At 41.3% G+C, this 23186-nt stretch overlaps 1 protein-coding gene across 1 annotated transcript in view; it reads right to left on the bottom strand.

Annotated features, from left to right (window-relative positions):
- Nucleotides 1-23186, bottom strand: part of LOC126188632 (dual specificity calcium/calmodulin-dependent 3',5'-cyclic nucleotide phosphodiesterase 1-like) — a 590211-nt gene that overhangs the window by 194037 nt on the left and 372988 nt on the right. The window contains exon 6 of the mRNA XM_049930233.1: nucleotides 9220-9469. Coding sequence (XP_049786190.1) covers nucleotides 9220-9469 — 250 coding nt within the window. The remainder of the gene's footprint in view (nucleotides 1-9219; nucleotides 9470-23186) is intronic.

The raw sequence follows: 23186 nt of genomic DNA, 5'->3' as shown, positions 1-23186 counted from the left end.
CGGTCTGAAACAAAATATTGCTGACACTGCCCGAGCTGAACACGAACAGCTTGCTGGAAAGGAAACATGGCGAGTGTCGAACTGTAATCGGCACTTCATGTCACTACCGACTAGACTTGGCAAGAATAAGAAACTAGAAGTGTTCGAAAACTACATAGTCGGGTCGAACTGCGTTGCGGGTGAAGAAGACATGCGGGTAACGAAACGATTCAGGCAGCATCTAAATGGTCTCACAGCATATTCGTTGACCAGTAATGCAAATATATCATATGCAACAGCTATAGCTGGGATACTAGTACATAAGTTCTGGAGGAAGTGCAGATTTTCCACAACCGAAACGTAGTGTGGTATCTGGGGAAGACTTCAATGCATGCTAATACACAGGAAAACAAATAATGAGAAAATAATTTAGGGATAAGGACAACTGCATGGTAGGCTATAAAATTGTGCAGAAAGAACTCCTATCTAATCGTGCATATCCTTCGACATACTACCTCAGCAATTTATTAGATCAAAAGGGTTTATGCGTCATTTGTAAATAGTAATGGCATAGAAACACAAAAAATGGTTCAAATGGCTCTAAGCTCTATGGGATTTAACTTCTGAGGTCATCAGTCCCCTAGAACTTAGACCGTAGCGGTCGCGCGGTTCCAGACTGCAGCGCCTAGAACCGCTCGGCCACACCGGCCATAGAAACTCGGATCCTTATTTCTCTACTATGGGCCGTACTCACCAAAAGATCAGCTTAAGACACTCAGACGGAAGGAAAATGTTCTGCATGAAGGTCTTCGTTTTCCTGGCCATTCTTCTATTCATGAATCGTCTCCTAGCAACGGTTCTGGATAATTTATTGTCGATTGATTCTAGGGGATTTGGCGACCGGCCTACCCGACGGGAGGCCCTAGCCACACGACATTTCATTTCATGATTAGGATAAAGACAATGCACTATGAAGTAGTTGCAGATGGCAGATGTAAAAAACCATGAATCAACCGAAACTACAATAGTAAACATAACAGCTAGTTTTCTGCGCTCTCAAATGACGCTTATTTGGGCAGATATAATTTATTTAGTAAAATTAGTCCACAGGTAATTATTCTGCGTGGCTAATCGCTCGATACCCTTCCTCTCGCCAGTTGTGTAACACCAGCATCTCATGTCACAGGCAACTTACGCTTATTTATCAATAAATTTGTGTACGCTTCGATAATATTTATGCCCACTTACTGGGTATAGACATTTTCTGTACGTGTACTGCAAACTGTAAAACATTATGTAGTCAACTGGTCTATGATAGGATCGATAGATTTGTAATGACAGAGTGGGAAAATGTGGAAGGAAGACCCTCTGTTAGGGTGGCAAAACCGCGTCAAAGGAAAAGGTGGAGGGCACCAAGAGAACGCGCCAAACAAAGTCAGTCACGAGCCATCAGACAGTACACATTCCAGTTTGGACGTCAGACTAGAGTATTTCCAATTCCAAGGAATAAGAGACTTGGATGGATGGATATTGGTTCTGCATATAAAGATGTGGAATGCTAATATAACACCTCATGGCAATAGGCAACGGGAAGAAAAGCCATGTGTGAGCCATGTAAATACTGAGGAAATGTCTGCTAATAATAGCCGACACTCACACAGCGTCGTTGCCTCCAGGAAAAGTAAGCCTACAGTTTTCATTATGACTGGAAAAATACATCTACTAGTATTTATTGATTGTTTCTCGTGAGTGTAAAATTTCAGTTACATGCTACCAACGATAGGATTCTGGCCCGAGTCATAAAATCTATCTTATTGTTATAACCATAACGAAAGACAGTTAAATTTATTCAAAAAAGGACCGTTAGAACTGCTTGAGAACTGATTTACATAATGAGGAAAGCAAAAACAGATTTCAAGCGCACAGTTGTGCAGTGATGAAGTAAATTTTGAAATTAATTAAAAACAGACATTAATCTGAAAGTAATTTGAATTTGACAGTTCTATTCAATAAATTTGGGATAAACGTCTAAATTACATTTGGCATTCCACTGCTTTATGTGTGACTGACCATATGTAGTTGTCTATGTAACAAAAAAGTGGCCCTGAAGGTTAAATTTCTTCATAATTTTCGATGATGGTTTATTCGGAATTTTCCAGGTTATTTTCTTATGAGTTGTTATGAGGAAGTAATTTTCATGTTAATTGGTATATCACAGTAAAGAGCAAAATTATTACTTCAGTGAAGACTGGATTTCACGAAATAGTTCTCGCAGGAAGTTGTTAGAGAAGAAACCCAATATACTTATTGAAATTTTGAGTTTAAAGATTGTAGTGGTTTGCTACCGAAATATTTGTCCGATTTCGACTGGCGTCCCTAAAACGTCCCTAAATTCACATTTTTCTGTAAACTGACTACGGTGTGTCCTGGAGACGAGGAAATAACAATAGCAGGATCACTGTCAAAACCTAGTAGAATGCGTAATAATGCAGGAGAAAGCGTGTTAGATAATCGGTTAACCTAAGGGAGAAAAGCCGTGTGCACCATACGTGTGTGAATCGTGCAAACTTTGATTTATGGATTATAGTATTTTAACTGTTTGTGTATCGTATTTTAGGAGGCGGGGATTGAGACCAGCCCAGAATTTGACCAATCGAGCGTGTAAAACGACCTAAAAGCCACACGCAAGCTGCCAACTAACTGTCGTTGTCCGGAGCGCAGATTCAATCCAGGTCTGGCTCAGCTTCCTGTCTCGCAGTTAGCGGGTTACGAGCAGGCCAGCTGAGCTAAATTCAGTGAAATCAAATGAGCAGAATCAAAGCGATAAGCAAGTGACACAGGTTCAAGTTCCGGTTGGGAGTTCGAGTGTGATAGTAGTCCCATTCGAAATGTGGCGACAGCTGATGTGTAGCGTACCCTTGTGTATACAGTAGGATGGAAGGTGAAAATGTGGCTGAGAGTTTGCGAATGCAACGAATGTGAATATGAAGTAAAGCTTTTGGTAACAGACTGGTCTGTAACATAGTCCCAAGTTCTACGTTTGTTCCATATTCAAACACTCTTAGAGATAACTAAAACAGCACAGCAAATCCATGAAAGTTGTATTAAATAATAACGAGTCCACAGACAGTATTTTGGATATTAAGTACATATACTGCAAATAAACTACGAAAAATCTACGTTTTTTTTTGGGGGGGGGGGAGTGTCACCATGTTATTCTTACCCCAGGGTGGCCCGATTCTTCGTTTTCAGAACGGTTGCCCCTGATATCACATTTCACGTCGTTGCATCGTTGGTGATTTCATCATCACTGACTCTATTTATTTCTTTTCGAATGTGTTTCTTTCAACTTGTGGTAGCCTAAGCTGTCAATCAGAAAAAACCATTCCCTTTAGGTCCTATTCCGGCACACCCCGTGGGAAAGCATATGTGGAAACCTCGGTGACAATCAAAAAATGGTTCAAATGGCTCTGAGCATTATGGGACTTAACTTCTGAGGTCATCAGTCCCCTAGAACTTAGAACTACTTACACCTACCCAACATCACACACATCCATGCCCGAGGCAGGATTCGAACCTGCGACCGTAGCGGTCGCGCGGTTCCAGAATGTAGCGCCTAGAACCGCTCGGCCACTCAGGCCGGCGACAGTCAAAGTTTAAGTTATGCATGGAGGTGTCATTCGACAGTCTAATGGTTAAAGGGACTATCCACAGTTGGGTGGCCGAGCGGTTCTAGGCGCTACAGTCTGGAACCGCTCAACTGCTACGGTCGCAGGTTCGAATCCTGCCTCGGGCATAGATGTTTGTGATGTCCTTAGGTTAGTTAGGTTTAAGTAGTTCTAAGTTCTAGGGGACTGATGACCTCAGAAGTTGAGTCCCATAGTGATCAGAGCCATTTGAACCAATATTGACTATCCACGGAAAACAGGAAATCCGAACTTGAGTCCCAGTGTATCAGAAATTTTTTATATTTGCAACAATATATTCGTTTAGCATCACGACTCTGTTGGGTGTGATGGACCAGTCACCTACCAACGACTTCGTCTTCCCACCCGAGCTGGGGACCGTATGTAGACGACATGGCACCTTCGCACTGCTGAATCTCCCTCTGGGCGACTACTTCCTGCTGGTGGTCTGTCTGTAGTGGGATGCATGTCTGAGTCTGGGCTGGAGATGGCTTGGCCTCTCAGTTGCTCTAACACTGCTTCCTGAAGGATTCCATCATAGCTGATCACCACCCAGCATGGGCATATGTCTTCAACTTTGGTTGTGCTGGTTGTTATGGTTTGAACATCATCCATCGCAGTGCAGTATGCGTCGACTACTACTTAGATAAGCTGCTACAATCTGCGTCAACACAATTTGGGGGACAGCTTCGCTGACACTACTGCCCATCGCCACTGGCACATATTGTGCTGGCTCCCGATCTGGCATTTGCTAACTACAGTGTTTGATGCACTGGCAGTCACCGGTTACATCAAAGGCCAACAACCTCCCAGCTGATGCAATTACGTCTCAGTACTAAAATGAATAAAGGTGTATTGTAAACAGGGATGCTTCCTTAAAAACTCGACAAGCAGTTCCAGTATCACTGCAACCCATGTTTCGATGAGACAGCTGCACCTTCTTCTGACCTACAAACAGCCAAGTCCTCCGCCGCTCTGGGTGTCACATCCCGACCCCAACATTCGTTGCAATATAAACTGTTTCTGTCTGACAATGTGTTGGAAGTGAAATGCAGGCGTTGTACAGTATCATGTATTCCGGCCTCTACGTATGATGTTCATATATTTGATGTGGAGATAACTGTCATCATTCTACATGCAGTACGAAACAAACGTGACTCTGTGTGTAATACACAGATTGTGGGTATGGTCATTTACGTTAATAGGGAAAAAAGACAGTTTTGTAAGGACAGTCACACGTTAATGGTTGGTTAATTTGGGGAGGGACCAAACAGCGAGGTCAGTGGTCCCATCGGATTAGGGACATATGGGGAAGAAAGTCGGCCATGCCCTTTCAAAGGAACCATCCTGACATTTGCCAGAAGCGATTTAGGGAAATCATAGAAAACCTAAAACAGGGTGGCTGGACGCGGATTTGAACCGTCGTCCTGACGAATGTGAGTCCAGCAATGACAATGAGTAGTACGCTGTGCAACAGGTTAAGTACAGTTGGTTATGTGTGAAACATTGGGCGTTATTCAAACTAGGAACAAAAGGAAAAACTGTTCATGCATGGACACATAAATGGCAATGGGAGTGAAGCACCTCGCCTAAATATGGAGCACAGCAGCAACCACTGTAGAATATATTTGTGGCAGTATATCCTTTGTTTCTTGTTTGAAGCTGGTACCAGTCAACCTGGTAAGTTACGAAGATCAGGCACATGTCAGTATAGTGTTTTTTTCTTGAGCCCATGCCACCAGCAGAGGTTGCAGGGATATGGTGAGAGTGATTTCCCACTCGCTCTCAGGCATAGCAATAACGATTGTTCATTCAAATTGGCACAGCCATACTGAAGCTGCTGTTGTACGCCTAGCAGCTCTTCACACCATATGGTGCCTGTATAATGGGGCCACAGTGCAGTTCAGTTTTGATGAGTGTCAGTTTTTGTAAACCTTTCCAAGACGTTGTATGGGGCATTGAGGTTGAGTGCAATGACTTGCCCAGCCTTCTGACCTTAAACAAATAGACGCTGGCCATGAGGATTTGAAAGTGTATTGTACGCTGCTCCGTTTAACGATGCCAATATATCCATAATGCCCACATTATTCTTCAAATAAAAACTAGGTAACGTCGAGTGGATTCAGTGGTCATTGTTGAGGAGGAATTTCCATGCATGTGTCGCTGGTCATAGTACATAGTAATTAGTACAAGTAGGCTATCTCCAACATAGTACTAGATATAAAACATTGATTTAAATTTTGACATTTCAGATGTCATGAATGCTCTTATATATAGTAATAGATATAAAATATTGATTCAAATTCTTGTCATTTCATATGTCATGAATGCTCTTATATTCGACAATGTGTCACTGTATTTCACCATTTTGAATTCTAAGTAGCACAAGTGAGCTACATCCACAATACTGGATGCATCGGAGGATGACCATGACGGGTGAGGGTAAGGGATCAGGTCGAACCCTCACAACACAGATTATCATGTGGCCTTGAGCTGTTCTGGAAATGATGCTACCCCACTACTAACTACATACGGAAATTTGGTGATGTCTGCATGAGAACTGCCTGTTGAGGTTACAGTTGCTCAGAAAATGCTGCTTCCCTACAAAGTGTATTGCGTGTTCAAAGCAGTTAGTCGGTATGGCATACAACTCTTTGCATTCATGAAATCCTCAAAAAAGCGACTAGGCCTTGAATAAACGAACGAGTTTGATCTTCAAGGATGAATCTCTCTTCAGATGGCAGAATGATCCATATTATAGCGCCTGTTTGAAGTGAAAAGGGAGCAGCAGCTGTTACTCTCATTTGCACATTATGAGATGATTATGGTTTGTTGTGACAGTGAGTGCAATGTTTGTGGAACGCAATGCTGGACGAGTGTAAAGAGCTTAGCACGTTCATTTGTGAATTAAGAAATGCTGTTAACACACTGAGACACAGTCATAAAATACTGCTATCAACTGTGTGTTGATACATATGCTCTGTTCATGGGTGACAGTGTCTGTACAAATCAGGATGGTCTGCTACATAAACTTATTATGGGTGAAGATATTTACCATACGAACTGGCCAACTTTCTCTCTACATCTGAATCCTAAGAACATGCATTAGATGCATTCCAGTGATGAATACCTATCTGTCATCCATCACCAAGGGTTTTCTCCTGCTCCTCACCTGAGTGTTTCTCAAGAATAGGATTCACTGCCCAAACATATCTTGTACCACCTTTGGAGGGCATGTTGCAATTCTGCGAAGTGTGTGTGGCAGTTGGAGGTAAACATATGCAGTTTTAACTGTTCCGTTATAGGACAGAGTTATTGGTTATGTTACTTTTCTAAGTTTGTTTCTTTCGTTTTGTGACATTTTTGATTTGGTGATTTAGATAATAATGAATATGAAACGTTTTGCGGTAAAATTTTACCTTATTATGTACTCTTTCCAGAATTCTGTTGATTATGCACAACCTTTTGGCACAGGGGTCTGGAAATATCACAGCAATCAATGGAAACAACATTAGTAAGTTTCTCTAACATTTTTAAACCAGCCAAAGCAAAACAGAGAGGCCTGTTACTCCATTCTTCAGTAATAATAGGCTATGCATGTCTGTTCAAGCTACGAGCACATTCAAATGGTCAATATGACATATTTAATCTCTTTCAAACAGCTATCTCACAGAAAAAGTTGAAAATGGAGCTTATGTTTGCCGGATCATTTAACTCTTATTGTACCTACTAGTGTAGCCAAGGTAGATAACAGATCTTTTGCAGTGATATTAATCTTGGAGACAGCCCAAAGAATCCTGATGGATAAATTATGTTTGACTAACAAGGGAAGAAGGGAGATGTCAAACAGTTCTTAATCACTCGACCACTGGTTAGTCTTCATCTACATCTACATCTACATGGATACTCTGCAAATCAAATTTAAGTGCCTGGCAGTATTAAATACCAATCCGCTCTGAAATGCTTTGTGGGGTGAGAGCTGTAATATACTGTTGTCGGTAATCCATCCGTCAAATGGGGACATTAGACTCAGTAGTCCCCTAATTCCTATTTTGGAGGCTGGCACTGGGTTTCACTCTGTTGTTGTTGTTGTGGTCTTTAGTACTGAGACTGGTTTGATGCAGCTCTCCATGCTACTCTATCCTGTGCAAGCTTCTTCATCTCCCAGTACTTACTGCAACCTACATCCTTCTGAATCTGCTTACTGTATTCATTTATTGGTCTCCCTCTACAATTTTTACCCTCCACGCTGCCCTCCATTGGTAAATTTGTGATCCCCTGATGCCTCAGAACATGTCCTACCAACCGGTCCCTTCTTCTTGTCAAGTTGTGCCACAAACCCCTCTTCTCCCCAATTCTATTCATTACCTCCTCATTAGTTATGTGATCTACCCATCTAATCTTCACCATTCTTCTGTAGCACTACATTTCGAAAGCATCTATTCTCTTCTTGTTCAAACTATTTATCGTCCATGTTTCACTTCCATACGTGGCTGCACTCCATACAAATACTTTCAGAAACGACTTCCTGACACTAAAATCTATCCTCGATGTTAACAAATTTCTCTTCTTCAAAAACGCTTTCCTTGCCATTGCCAGTCTACATTTTATATCCTCTCTACTTCGACCATCATCAGTTATTTTGCTCCCTAAATAGCAAAAATCCTTTACTACTTTAAGTGTCTTATTTCCTAATCTAATTCCCTCAGTATCACCCGAGTTAATTCGACTATATTCCATTATCCTCATTTTGCTTTAGTTGACGTTCATCTTATATCCTCCTTTCAAGACACTGTCCATTCCGTTCAACTGCTCTTGCAAGTCCTTTGCTGTCTCTGACAGAATTACAATGTCATCGGCGAACCTCAAAGTTTTTATTTCTTCTCATGGATTTTAATACCTACTCCGACTTTTTCTTTTGTTTCCTTTACTGCTTGCTCAATATACAGATTGAATAACATCGGGGATAGGCTACAACCCTGTCTCACTCCCTTCCCAACCACTGCTTCACTTTCGTGCTCCTCGACTCTTATAACTGCCATCTGGTTTCTGTACAAATTGTAAATAGCCTTTCGCTCCCTGTATTTTACCCCTGCCACCTTTAGAATCTGAAAGAGAGTATTCCAGTCAACATTGTCAAAAGCTTTCTCTAAGTCTACAAATGCTAGAAACGTAGGTTTTCCTTTCCTTAATCTTTCTTCTAAGGTTCTCTAGCTTCACACAATACCACCAACATGAATGTGACACTGCACATCCACACACTGCATTCACACACATAAGACAAGTACACTTGAGATACATGACATGGAAGCCATACAAGAGCAATAATTAGAAAAGGCTTGCACCAGACGATGAACTGCTAGAGTTGTTCCTACCTCTCGATAAGTGTTAATATCCTCTTCGAGCACTCTCTACAAACTATTCGGCCCAACAGTTGTTTTTATTGGCCCAAAAACTTTGCTTCCTAGGTCTGCTACTGTTTGCATCAGAAATGCTATGCAGTCGTGACAGGTAAGGGTGACAGGTGTGGCGACAGGCAAGTACATATACTGACCTTGAGCACTTTAACGACGTCGGGCGGGAACTGCATAAGCGTGGTGCTGGTGACGCGGCGGTAGATGCGGTCGACGAAGATGCCGGCGCGGATGGCGTGCGCCACCGACCGGAACTTGGGCTTCTCGTCGGCCTTGCGCCTCGTCGTGGCGAGCTGGCGCGTGAAGGTGGACGCCAGCCACTCGCGTACCTCGGGCGGCACCGCGTCCGGCTGCACCTCCGACAGCTCGTCGTCCTCGTCCGCCAGCCGCCTGCAACGGCGCCACCAGCGTGTCACGCTGACGAACCCAGCAACGCGCGCCCAGCCCCGGCCCCATCACACCTCACTGGTACCACCGCCTCCATACTGTACGTTGACTATCACTTCGCAGCAAGTTTCCATATTTCTCCATCCACATTGTTCCAAGGAGATTACTAGTTGCAAGGTATTACACCTTGTTGTGTACATAGTTCCGCGTAGTCAGCGCGTACACAACTTTCCCACTAGAGCGTGCCCCGCTAAGCACAACAGCGCAGGCGCAGCGCTCGTCCGTCTCCGCACTACGAGATGGCGCTGCCTTAGAGACGGACCAAATTCTGCTTCCGCCGATCCGCGTATTAATATGTAACGCAGTCAATGAGATTGCTGCTAACGTAGAACCTTTTCTCCTCACGGATCACACTCGTGCAGTGATACCTGAACGCGCGAGGTATTATAACGAGTGTACAGACCTCTGATTATTCAGTCTGCATTTGTCTGCACCAGTCTGTACCAGTCTGCATTAGTCTGTACCAGTCTAGTCAAGTTTCAGTCAGCACCTTATAAGATTACCATATTCCTATACATAGCCATGAAGATAAATGAATAGACACTTTGTCAAGTATCAGAGATATGTGAGAATAAGATTAACGTACCAAGACCAAAGGAACTTCAGATTAACAATTGTAAACAGCATCCAGAATCAAGTTACGTAATGTCTATGCTTTTTATTATTTTAATAAATGTGTGTGAAAATTAATCAAGTTCTGTTTGAAGTTGGGCACCGTCAATCTGCTACTCTAAGCATGCAAGTGGCATTTCTACGAGGGTTGTTTTTCAAGTAAGGACCGTTCGCGCGTATAGTCCCGTAGTTCGCGCGGACGCCGCAACAAGCCACCGCGCCACTTGCTGGCATCCTTCCCGTTCACACTGATGCAAGTTGCAGCTCTGTAGCTGACGTGTACGCATCGCTGTGCTACTTTATAATGTTTACGATTATTGAATCGCCCGCCGCGTGTGAGATACGGTCAGTGATACGTTTTTTGACCCGCGAGAAGCCTATCAGCTGCAGAAATTCGTCAGTTAACAGAAGTTTATGGCTTGAATATGCAATGAGTGAAGGTAAAGTGCGTCAATGGGTTGGAGAGCCGTCAAAACGTCCATGACGAAGAATGCTCATCATCACTGATGATTTGGTGGCTGCAGTCGAAACAAAGATTCGTGAGGACAGAAGATTCACAATTTCCACTCTTTCTTTGGAATTTCCACAAGTTTCAAGATCGGTTTTGTACAAAATTGTGTCTGAAAACCTAAACTTTAAGAAACTGTGTTCTCGGTGGGTACCCAGACTCCTCACAGAGGACCGCAAAGGGAAGAGATTTGCCACTTCATTGAACTTTTTGATTCGTTACGAGGAAGAAGGGGATGACATGTTGAGTCAAATTGTCACTGGAGATGAAACATGGGTATCCCATATCACTCCCGAAAGCAAGCGACAATCGATGGAATGGCGACACACAACCTCACCCGTCAAGGTCAAAGCCAAACAGACGCTGTCAAAGCGCAAGATTATGGCAACTGTGTTCTGGGACCGGCGCGGTGTTTTGCTAGTGGACTTTATGCCACGAGGAACGACAATCAACTCAGATGCCTACTGTGCAACTTTAAAAAAGCTCCTCAGAGCAATTCAAAACAAAAGGCGCGGCATGCTGACAAAAGGAGTTTTGCTCCTGCACGATAACGCTAGGCCTCACACCTCTCAAAAGACTTGGGATTTGATTGATTCTTTTGGCTGGGAAGTTTTGGACCATGCATCATACAGCCCCGACCTTACTCCTAGCGATTTTCACCTTTTCCGGTACCTGAAAGACCATCTTGGCGGGCAGCGCTTCAATGACGACGATGAAGTGAAAGCGGCCGTGAACTCTTGAAGAGGGAATTAAAATTAGTTGTACGGTATGACAAGTGCTTAAATGAACAAGGCAACTATGTAGAAAAATAGGTAAAAGTGTGTAGAATCAGAAAATAAAAGTTTTTTTACAAAAGTATTTGTATCTTAAAAAAAAATAAAAACGGCCCTTACTTAAAAAACAACCCTCGTATCATCTGACCTAACGGAAGAAGATAAATGCGCCACGATAAGACCACGAGACATATTGCTGACACTTGCCTACTTCGTTAGAGTGACAAGTCAAATAATCTGATGGTGTGTGTACCGAAGGTCTTACAGTACGCACACCACACACCTCTTTCGCTTTCCTCAGTTATTTTTCATGCACGACGTCGTGCTTACGTTTATATACATTTACTGGCTCTGCACTCGCTGCTTCGCCTGCATAGGCTATGATCTGCAAAGATTTTTTTGTTTTTCTTTAATCGAATTTTTATGTTGGTCACAAATTGCAATACCTTCTAAACTTTTCACGCTAATTGAGGCCAAAATCATGGTCTTTTCCGATGAGCGATTCTGATAGGTGGCGTCTTCTAAGTGTTCGTTAATGTGTTCTTGTGGTGATATTTCCATAGGCACTTTCATGCCCTAACATACATTTTTTTATATCTAACCGAGAAATTCAGTTATCAATTTTTATAGATTTAACTTGCAAAATTTTTAATATAACGAAATGTTTCCTTAAAAGTTTTCATCCCCTATTTCACCCACTTAGCGGTTGAATTCCAAGGAACAGTGAAACATATTTTTATTATACGGAGAACCCAAACACAAATTTTAATGGATTGAGCTTGGAAAATGTTTTCATAATAAAATAATTTCGTAATACTTGTCATCCTTTATTTCTCTCCCTCGCGTGATTGAATTTCCAAAAATAGTTTCACATTTATCTTTTTATTTCTAACTGTGAAGTCAAATTCAAATTTTCATAGATTTAACTTTAAAAATGAAATAGTTTCATTAAACATTAATCCACTATTTTACCCACTTAGAAATTGAATTCCCGAAAACAATGAAAATGTATTTTTTATTTGTACCCAAGAAGTCAAATACCAGTATTCATAGATCTAACTTTAAAAATACTTTAGTTCTTTAATAATGATTCATATTTAAAGAAAATTTCAACACACTGTTTCACCTCCGTAGCTATTAAATTTCCAAAAAAGGTGAAACACGTATTTCTTTATTTCTGAACGAAGAACCGAATACCAATATTCGAGGATCTTGCTTCAAAACTGCCATAATAACGACATATTTTCAAAAAACTTTTCATCTCCTATTTCACCCCCTTAAGGGTGCACTTTGAAAATCTCTTCTTAGACGACGCCTACAGTATAAAATTAACACCCTCCCCAAATTTCAAATTTCTATCCTTAGTGGTTCGAGTTGGCGGTGATGAGTCATCCAGGACTGTGTAATTTTTTTAATGATTTTGTGATGCCTTCAACATCCATTCTATTTATTTAATGTACGATTGTACACTTCCGACCTGAGGCCATTTTCAAGTATATACATGTGACTCATTTTGACCCTTTTGATTCTGACATGGGAAGTGTCATATCTATAGATATATTAGATGCATTACAATTTACTTTATGGATGATTCTTTAGTAATATATTATGCAATGTACATCCTTGCTCCTATGACTGCATGTCATAAAAGAAATTAAAAAGGTTTTTCGCTATTTTAGGAGCATGTTACTTTCGATCAGTTGTTGCAAAGCATTTATGTATAATGTCGATGTTTCACGTACTTAACAAAAGGAAGATTATAACTGTTTTACAGAAATTCGTTAGTTAACCTATTTGCCTTTCTTCTCAATTATATATTATTATCGATCATCATTGATGTAAATATGTCTGTACGTAATTTCTCTAAAGTAACTTCTAATATTTGTTCTTTTGTTGTGGGAGTCTGTCATTTTTGGATAATTGTTACAAAGATCTTGTATATAAAATTGACCGCTGTACTCTAATGGAGCAGTAATGTAAACTATGAGAATCGAGTAAAAACTGCTTTATGATTATTTGATCTTTCACATTACAGTCATATTTATTAATGAGTGTAGCGATAATTGAACATTCTGCGATTCTGTAGTGCTTCGTCGTAGAACTGGTAAAAAGTTATCTAGGAATTTCTCACTTTGCGTCGATCTTTTTACTCATTTGAAGCTCTCTATGACTGGTCGCTTTGATGGATGAACCTTCAATTTTCTCCATGTAGTGTATTCTTTCTCAGATGCATAATATTCCTTAAGGAGTATGTTGCCTTTTTTAGCGACAGCTTGTGCTGGGCCATTAACTATGTTAATAATTGGGCTAATTGGGATTTGTCCGTTATGTATCTTGGGCTGGGCATGCGATGATGGTGTTGTTGGATTCATCATTATGGAATCTCTTGTGTTTTTTTCTGTGAATATAAAGTTACATCCTTTTAGTGCTTTCTTTAACTGTGCATTAAATGTGTTGGTTGGGATCCCGCTCCATGTTTTTAATATTATTTTGATCGAAAAATTCTAGTACTTTTCTATTATAATTGTATGTCAGAGGAATTATGACATATTCGTTAATGTATTTCCTTTTTCTGATTTTTTACTAATTGCTTTATGCTCTACAAGCTTGTTATTAATCTGACGTATGATACTACTGTCCTTTGCTCTTATATTGGTGCTACTTTTTTGTATTATTTTTGCAATTTTGCGCGCTACTGTAGTGTTTGCAATAATATTTTTAATCATACTGTTCCGGAGTGTATTTAGTTGCAATGATGCTGTCTCTGTAATCTTATATCAGTTCTACGAGCTAAACTAGATATGATATGTCAATGCGTCCTTTAGTCCGAAGTTTGGGGCAGCTCACCACGCTATCTGTCCTGTGCATGCTCTTCATAACTGCTGCGATCTAAATCTCTTTGAACCTGCTTAGTGTATTCAAGCCTTGGTCTCTCTGTACAGTCTTTGCCCTCCCACACTTTCTTTGATTACCAAATTAACGATTCCGTGTTACCTTAGGGTGTGTCTTATCAATCGATCCCTTTATTTAATCAAATTGTGTCATAGATTTCTTTTTCCCCAATTGGATTTAGTTTCTCTTCATTAGTTATTTAATATACCTATCTGATCTTGAGCACGCTCTTCCATAGCACCAAATTTAAAAAGTTTCCATTGTTTCCTTGTCTGAACTGTTTGTCGTCCACGTTTCACTTTCGTACAAGACTACACTCAAGAAACATCGTAAGTTATTTTGCTTGGTACGTGCACACTAGTAGTCCTACAGAAGACAACTGTATTAAATTTCCTACAAAAAGGTCCTGTTCATTTTTTTCTGCAGATCTAATAGTTCGCTCATATTGAGCGACAGAGTATGAAAATCTCGCGTGTTGTTTGTGAAGGCCAGCTATAACACTACGGGTTGCGTGGAACGACAGGTATAGAGACAGCTGAATCACCCGTAATCTGAAGAAGATGCTTTTATAAACTTTCAAATTATGATGAAGAGGTTTTGATAAACATTCCATATTTTCAAGTGGGTTATTTTGTACAAATTGCTGCAAATTATCAATTTGTTGATAATATATATCTTCGTTTACTTGGAGCGTACGTTACTCAATCGTCAATACTGTTCGACAAAGACATCCGAAGTCCTCTTTCGTACAAGAAACGTACGATGATGTGGAGCAGATAACTACTGCATAGAGGATAAATCGCGTATAACTTCAGCTTTCACTTTGTGATCCGTTCAAGACGTGGGAACAAAGTTTCTCGGAATATAATAGGGCGCAAAGGAGTAAGTATTTGTGTTGCACATTTAATCCACTTTTGTATCAGCCGTGATATTGGGGCAAACCGTTCTTTTAATCGAACGATATACTTTTTAACAGCATTGGAAAGCTGGTGAAAGACGAGTAAGTGATATAACATTCATTACTGTTTGAATTGAAAGTTTTCACAAAAGCATTCGATAAATAAGATAAAATTTAAAGCAAGGCAGCCTCTAGTACTGGCTATTGCGAGTAAAGACAGCCAGTTTTTTTACCTTGTCGACATGATTTTACTTAAATGTTACTGGATAATTATTCGTCATGGATAACCTCACCACCTGAGAAAAGTATAAGATTGCAAGTAACATAGTCTACCGTGTGAATGAGGTAAGACATGAACAGTGATGGAGGAACCTATCATAGCCCTGTGACACAGCCGAGTTTGCACCTGTGTTGCATTCTGTCTGTCAAAAAGCTCTTAAACCAGTCGCAAATCTACCTAGGTAAGCCATATTAATGCGTTTAATTTATTAGACCTTTGCTGTCGAAATGGATCAAAAACTTTATTGAAAATTTACAAATACTGAATGCATCTCGAAGTGAATCCAGTTACTAGAATGAATAAAAACATGTATGGTAACAAGAGCTCTCGCTGTCATTCCACTCCAACAGGTGATTGTAATTCCGTCTGTGACCGTGGCAGAAGGCGATTGTATTACAAGAGAGTCGATAGATACGAACATATTTGGATCACCCGTTGAAAATCGCTCCGTCGTGAAAACAATTGTCGTTAACTATAGTGTTGTGTACTGTTATCAGATGTTTGCCTCTATAAGGTATCACACTAGCAGAAGGATCCGCCACATTGGCCGTAGTAGCTAATGTAACGTTGCCCTACCTTGCAGTAATCGGTTCACAAATGTTTGGCAGGCAAGAAGGATGGAAGCCTGACTGTACGGCAGCGATTGCTAAATTCCAAACCTGTCCAACGTGTCTCATATGGTGAGAGCTCTGTTGAAGATCCGTCGCTCACATGGAAAGATCAAACTTGTTAGCCACTTTGGTTCTGTTTGAAATCATAGAAGATGTAGTGTCACCAAATTCCTTATTCTAACTTTTTTTCGCCACGAGGAATCATCAAATAATGGCTAATACATACAGTATCGAGCGAGTCATGGCAATGGCTAAGACAATGGACTATTAAATGCGAGGTATTGATTTCGAATCCAGTACGGTGATTTCCGTAAATCACTTCAGTATAATTCTGGACTGGTACCTCTCAAAAGATCACAGCTTGTTTCCTGCCCGTACAGTAAAGAGTTAACATTGTGATACAACACTGCCGCTTTGACTGACTAGGCGAAACCATGGCGATCTTAATGACACAGTTCGCCAAGCATTACAAAACTCGGCAGTGTGCTGATATATCAGTAAATCGATTACAGTGAAAACATATCGTCGCTACTGGAACCAAAACGGGAATGTGGGTGCTTCTGGGCCCTGTGCGAACTCAGCAACCGCGATGAGAAAGAAAAGAGTTTGCGATGAGAAATAAAAGATATTAAACCTTATAAAAACCAGTACCTCCATGCATAATAGTTAACCACCACAATAACTGGAATATAACTCACATGTAGAACGCGATATAATTAAAATTAATTGTAACTTAACTATCGTATCCTAACACTTCCTGGCAGATTAAACACCGAGACTCGAAATCAGGGCCGCAAAACTACAATCTCGGTTTGCGCCGCGTATAAGAGCGATCGGAACGTAATCGCAATTAATATAAAAAAAAGGAGAAGGCAACAGTGCATCGTCACCTTCACTTGGACTGAATGTCCCTCGAGCAGGTTGACACACATTTCAAATTAATTTGCGCTGCGCTGTATAATTTAAGCTAATCACAACATACTTATTAACTCTGCTTTGTAAATAAGAACTGCCAGAAAGAGACAGCAGCTATCCCACGGTAACTGATTTGTGCTGTTTGTGATGCTATTATGGATACTCATTTTGCAAAATATATTCTCATTGAAAAAATGACGTGTTATTATTCCACGAAATACTAATCATCACGATTTTTCCTCTTTCTTTCGCTTTGATCCTATTGTTTGCTTCATACACATAGTACAAATGCAATGGCGTTAAATATTGGTTCTTGTAATATAGTTTTCGTCTCAGTTACAGAAATATGTTCCACACGTCTTTACATTGCTACGCTTCTAAATATGAGGGAAATGTGACGTCATAGTTGACATGTATACCGAGTCATCAGTCAAAGCTGACGCCCTTAACACTATTGTTAACTCGATCTGTGATCATTGTTAAAATGATCTTGCGCACAGCCTCCAATAAACTCGACATCAAAAAGATGTTGAATTCTACGCTTTTTTATTTCCTCCTGTTGAACTCTATGCTTCTTTCCTTCCTCCCTTTTATATAATACAGACAGTCACTAACGTTAAGTCCTGTACGAAGTTGTCTCAATTATCTATGTTAAAATGTCATACTTCACGTCGTATATTCTTCGCGAAGAGACGGTTTGAATCTACACGAATGAAGAAAATAGCCTTTCCAAATTCGGAAACCGAATCTCTTCGCTGGTTTCCTGGAACAACAGTGGATTATTTTTTATCAGGAAAATCCCTCTGTAGACTTGTATGCTAGCGAACAACACATATGAATGGCTGGGGCAGTTTGGGTACGTGCTTTTGGACCAAACACCCTGAGATACAGTTTCCGTCTCTGGGATTACTGAAGAAATACTTGTATGATAGATTCACTGTTCACTTACAGTTCAACACGTAATCATTATATCGATACAGCTGTCTGACACAGTTTTTCCAGTGTTGTTACGAATGTTTTAACATAACTATGAAACAAAATTTATGGGGGAGCATAGTGATTACTTGAGAATGTACTAGTGACGTACTATAACATATCAGTACTAGAGCTTGTGGAACAAAATTTGTACACGAGAGCTCTTGTTACCTTAATTTTGGTTCACCCTCTCAGCCGATTTAACTTGGTGAACGAATATTCCTGCTGCGTACCTTCCATCCCAGTATGCCATACTCGAGGAATTGCCCGCAGCCCACGCGTGAGCATTTTACTTTTACTCAGTCAGTAAGCGTATATACAGCCAGAGATAATAAAACTCACAGATTCTAATAATGAACGTCAGAGATTCCAGTACTACATTACGAAAACGATTAGTGTTTGTGTTTAAAGATCGTTTGCAGACCATGCAACGCACATACCAGCCAAACTACACGCACCATATACCCCTTCGTCACTTCGTCCAGATTCGCGAAAATCTTCACAGCAATCGCTGACAGCCCGTGCACGTTTCAAACACGGTTAAGCGTTTCACATGGGAGCGAGTATCGATAGTGGAAGAGGAAATCGGCAGCATTTCCGAAATCGATATGTCGAGAAAACAATTCGTGATAACCGGAATTCGGAGCCCTACGTAAACGAAGTGATTGATCACTGTTTGACGACGTGTAAGCTTTATCGCTGACCGTGAATGTTAATGAGTAGAAGGATACGCAGTCTTTGACTGACTTACTTGTCAGAAAATAACTGGAAAACGCACTGCCAAAAATTTGTTCAGTCAACGACTGGATGGTTGTAATTAAAGTGCGACTACTCATGGAGGTCCAATGTGAGCTGTAATTATTATATGGCAGCGAAATTTAGTAGATACGCTGATGCGTTAAATGGAACCGATTCACTCTGGAAAAAAATTAGTTCCTGGTTTGGCCACCAGATGAAGTCTGGCGCTGTACACTGTATGACGGTATGACATCCACGCTGTTATTTGGCAAGCTATAACGTGAGTGAAGAGTGTGGCTACTGGTGGTTATCGAGAAGAGAGACCGTGCGCTGTTAGTGACACTGTTATATGTGAAAGGCAGCACTTAAAAATGCTGCATTGAGGAAGTATCGCCGGCTTACAGGTTTATTATGCCAACCTTCTTCGTTCCTGAAACTTACTTTGTGACTCTTTACGACGTGGGCCTCTGCTGGTGTCACAAGTGTTTGCTGTTGCCCAATGCTAACTTTATGGTTACTTTTTGTTCTATAGTTTAAAAATTAAATTAGTAATTCTTACGGGGGGGAGGGGGGGAGGAGAAGGAGTGTTGCGGCCTTTGCACTGCAGCGCGTTTTATGGGCTTTCTTATTGGAGGTTAGTTCACATTTTATGACGTTGATTGTTAACAGTGATTTCTAATGTTTTGTGTTTTGTTTTAGATTTTATTAATGTTGTCGGTACTGCTGTGAGCAATGTTCCTTAAAAATCTTTCATTGCGCTTTATATTGTAATGGCTGTTCTTAATGTGATCAGCAGTGCTCTAACTTAACCGCTTCTGCTGTAACTGCTCGTATTCTGTAACTGTTTTATTGGTTTCCTTCCAATCGCATTAGTTGTTCCACAACTTAGTACATGTACAAATTACTGACAATTTGGCACTGTGTTTACTTAGGCCTGTTGTTGGCGGGTACTAATTTGACCGTCAGATGGCGTGAGCAGTCCACTCGCTTACGCTAAGCGCACACGGCCGCTCCAGCCGGCATTTCACTTTCGCTCTGTGCTTTGTAAGAGTCTGATGGGTGTCTATGCAGCACTAGTGACTCGCAAACTTTTCTCAGGGGGTTAAATTGTGTCTTCACACATGCCTGCAGGGACACCCTTTTTTGGACGTAAAGTGTTCGAAAGTCCCCCTTTTTATCTTCAACAGTCAATAAATAGGTACCTGTTGAAGTTTTTGAAAGTGAAATCACAAATGAAAACATCGAAAAATTGGTAGTGGACAACTTGCGATTATAGGCGTATGAAGTAGATGACGCCATACGCGTCAGGAGAACAAGTACGATGTATTTTACGTAAAGAATGAACTATACAAAGTTATGTTTAATACGGTTATTTGTCAAATACTGACTAAAAGTAAAAAGGAAAACGAATTTCTCAATGTTTGGAGCGTTTTAAAAAGAATCCAAGTGATTTAGTGGGCCCACCTGGTACTGTGGATGTGACGGTGTTCACCACTTCGTGCCAGAAACAATCTAGTAACCAAAGCAGTAGTAGGAAATCAGTCACTCTGCAGAAAATAAGGCGAATTGGATTTCACCTTTAGAAAAGCTTCTGGCCAATTTCTCCTACAACATTACAAGGATTTATACAATTCCAAAGAAGCCGGCCCTTTGTGGCCGTGCGGTTCTAGGCGCTTCAGTTTGGAACCGCGTGACCGCTACGGTCGCAGGTTCGAATCCTGCCTCGGGCATGGATGTGTGTGATGTCCTTAGGTTAGTTAGGTTTAAGTAGTTCTAAGTTCTAGGGGACTGAATACCACAGATGTTAAGTCCCATGGTGCTCAGAGCCATTTGAACCATTTGAACAATTCCAAAGAGCAAAATAACAACTAGGGAATCCTACTCAAGCCTTCGGGACCTTGTTTAGGTGAGGGTGCTAATAGACATGGGATGAGAGGACGCTTGAGAAGAAGCCTGGTTTGTAAAAAGACACTTTCCTACGCAAAGACATGGTATGACAGTGCCAAAACTGAGAAATGTGCAATGTGAATCATTGCAACAGTCAACTTAATGAACAGATTTGGTACCCTTTGCTGTCGGTATATTACTACATCTAAAGAAAACTGTGACTGGGGAACGTTTTGAGTTCAATGCACAGGTTGTGACAGCCATATTGGATATTTTGCAAATCTACCTGAATAGCTCTTCATAGGTGGAATTTACTCACTGGAAAAAAGAAATCTGACGAAGAGCGTTGACCTAAAACGGAAATACGTCGTGTAGTAAGCGCATTTTGCCTTGAAAGGAAGAACATTTTACCTAGAACCTTTTAGCCGCTTCCCACACTGATAGGCTGCGTGGCTGGAGGACGCCACGTTAATATGCGGTTTGAACACCCTCGTAAACTACGCCTTTTTTTGTATAGTGCATACCGCCATCATCTCATGGTGTGTGGGGGAGGGAGGCTGTACTCCGTAACTTTGGGGGGTAGTCATGAAGTTTTAATTATCACCTCGAAGAAATGAAGTACTTATTTTTTCTATCGCAGGTACATGTCTGCTGTCCTAGTACGAATTGAAATCCCCGTGTCACAGTACGGTAGAACACTGCTGTAGCTGAAGTCAAGAACGATGGTGCTCGAGTTTAGGTAGATGGCCCGCGTGTCTGCCGAAGCGTGATGTCATTGGGCAGCTACTGCGCCATGTCCACGGGACTCGCGCCGATGTTGCTAGTGCTGTGTTGTCGCTTGCTTGAATGTAGTGCGTGACTTGTCTCGTATTCCGGTACGAAGTAATATCTTTTGTAATCATGCCAGTTGTCTACAGTATTTTCCGAGTGAAATTAGCAAAAACACATCGTACTGTGCTGTTGCTAAGTGCAGCAACTTTGGGCTTAGAACTGAAGGGCGTTCTTTACCATTGGTTTTCGAAAGACTTAGAACTCCGACGTGAATGGTTGTCTCGTTGTAAACTAGAGGACAAGATCAATATTAAAAATGTAAGGATACGTTCTGAACATTTTCGTCCTCAGGATTAATGGTTCAAATGGCTCTGAGCTCTATGCGACTTAACTTCTGAGGTCATCAGTCGCCTATAACTTAGAACTAATTAAACCTAACTAACCTAAGGACATCACACCATTCACCATTTCCCTACATCTGTTCAGGCAAATGTCGGGATGGTTCCTTTGAAAGGGCACTGCCGACTTCCTTCCCCATCCTTCCCTATTCTGATGGGATAGGTGATTTCGCTGTTTGGTCCTTCCCCCAAATCAGTCAACCAACCAAACAACCGTCGTTTGGTAGATCGTTTTCTGCATTTGAAAGGAAACTCTGCTGAGTTGGTGAAAGTTTACGGCAACAATGGAACCATCATGCGACTTAATGGTTAAAGGGTGCAGGCGCTTCGAGTGATCAAGCAACTCTGAATGAGGAAGAAAAAGCGGCAAAGAAGCTCTCTTTAAAGAATCGGGAATCGCAAGAGAAGTGGAGGCATGGTCCTCCAAGACCAGTGCATCACTATCAAGACGGTAGCAGAAAAAGTCAAAGTCAGTAGCGGATGAGTTTTCAACATGTTGAGCGAGATTTTTTAACATGCCACAGATCGCCCGCTGGATTCCGCAACTGCTCACATCTATTCACTAATCAAGTCAGGCCGAAGCAGTAGCGAAAATGTTGCTGCTGTGTCAGGCCAATCCAGACGCCTTCCTTAGCTGCCTAATCACAGTGCTAGGTGAAACACTATGACACCAACACTGAACAGCAAAGCAAACACGTGCATTCACCGCCACCGGAGAAGGCGACGACCGAACCATCATTGGGCAAGTGACGCCGAGTGTTCTTTTGGGACTGCCATGGTGTGGTGTTAAAATATGCTCGTAATGGGCGAACCACCACTGGAGCATACTACCGATATCTCACGTCGGGACTGCAGGAGGCTTTCAAGACGACAGCGCTGCTGCCCATTCTGCAAAGGACTCAGTCAAATACGCTGCTTCTACGGGTAATCAAATTTTCCCCCATCCTCGTATTCTCCTGGCATGGCACCCAGCCAGTTCTTTTTCTTTAACTCGCTTGAAGAAGCCATTGCGTGAAAAGCATTTAACAATGACGACGACATGATTTTCGATGTGGAACGTTTCCTGAACAGCTAAAATTCAGACTTCTACAACTAAAGGATCCGTCAAGTCATCCATCGTTGGGTAAAACGTGTCGCATTGAACGGTTAATATGTAGAGGGAGGTCTAAACGCCATCACCAGGTTTCATGGTCGCAGCTTGAGGTTTTCATGGTAACAATTAAAACGTTGTGACTACCACTGTTTATTGTATCTCAGAAGAGTCAAAAGAGTATTATATTTGTGCATATACGTTGGCTCTGGTAACATCTCGACTACGAATATTGCTTCCAGCCACAACACAAAACAGCTCGCTACAGTATATGTCTTTAACCTTAGTAATATCCGCTGGTGGGGTGGGGGT

Source organism: Schistocerca cancellata, chromosome 5 (genome assembly GCF_023864275.1).
Source record: "Schistocerca cancellata isolate TAMUIC-IGC-003103 chromosome 5, iqSchCanc2.1, whole genome shotgun sequence".
In the NCBI taxonomy this organism is placed as follows: domain Eukaryota; kingdom Metazoa; phylum Arthropoda; class Insecta; order Orthoptera; family Acrididae; genus Schistocerca; species Schistocerca cancellata.
This window is presented reverse-complemented; position numbering and strand designations above follow the sequence as displayed.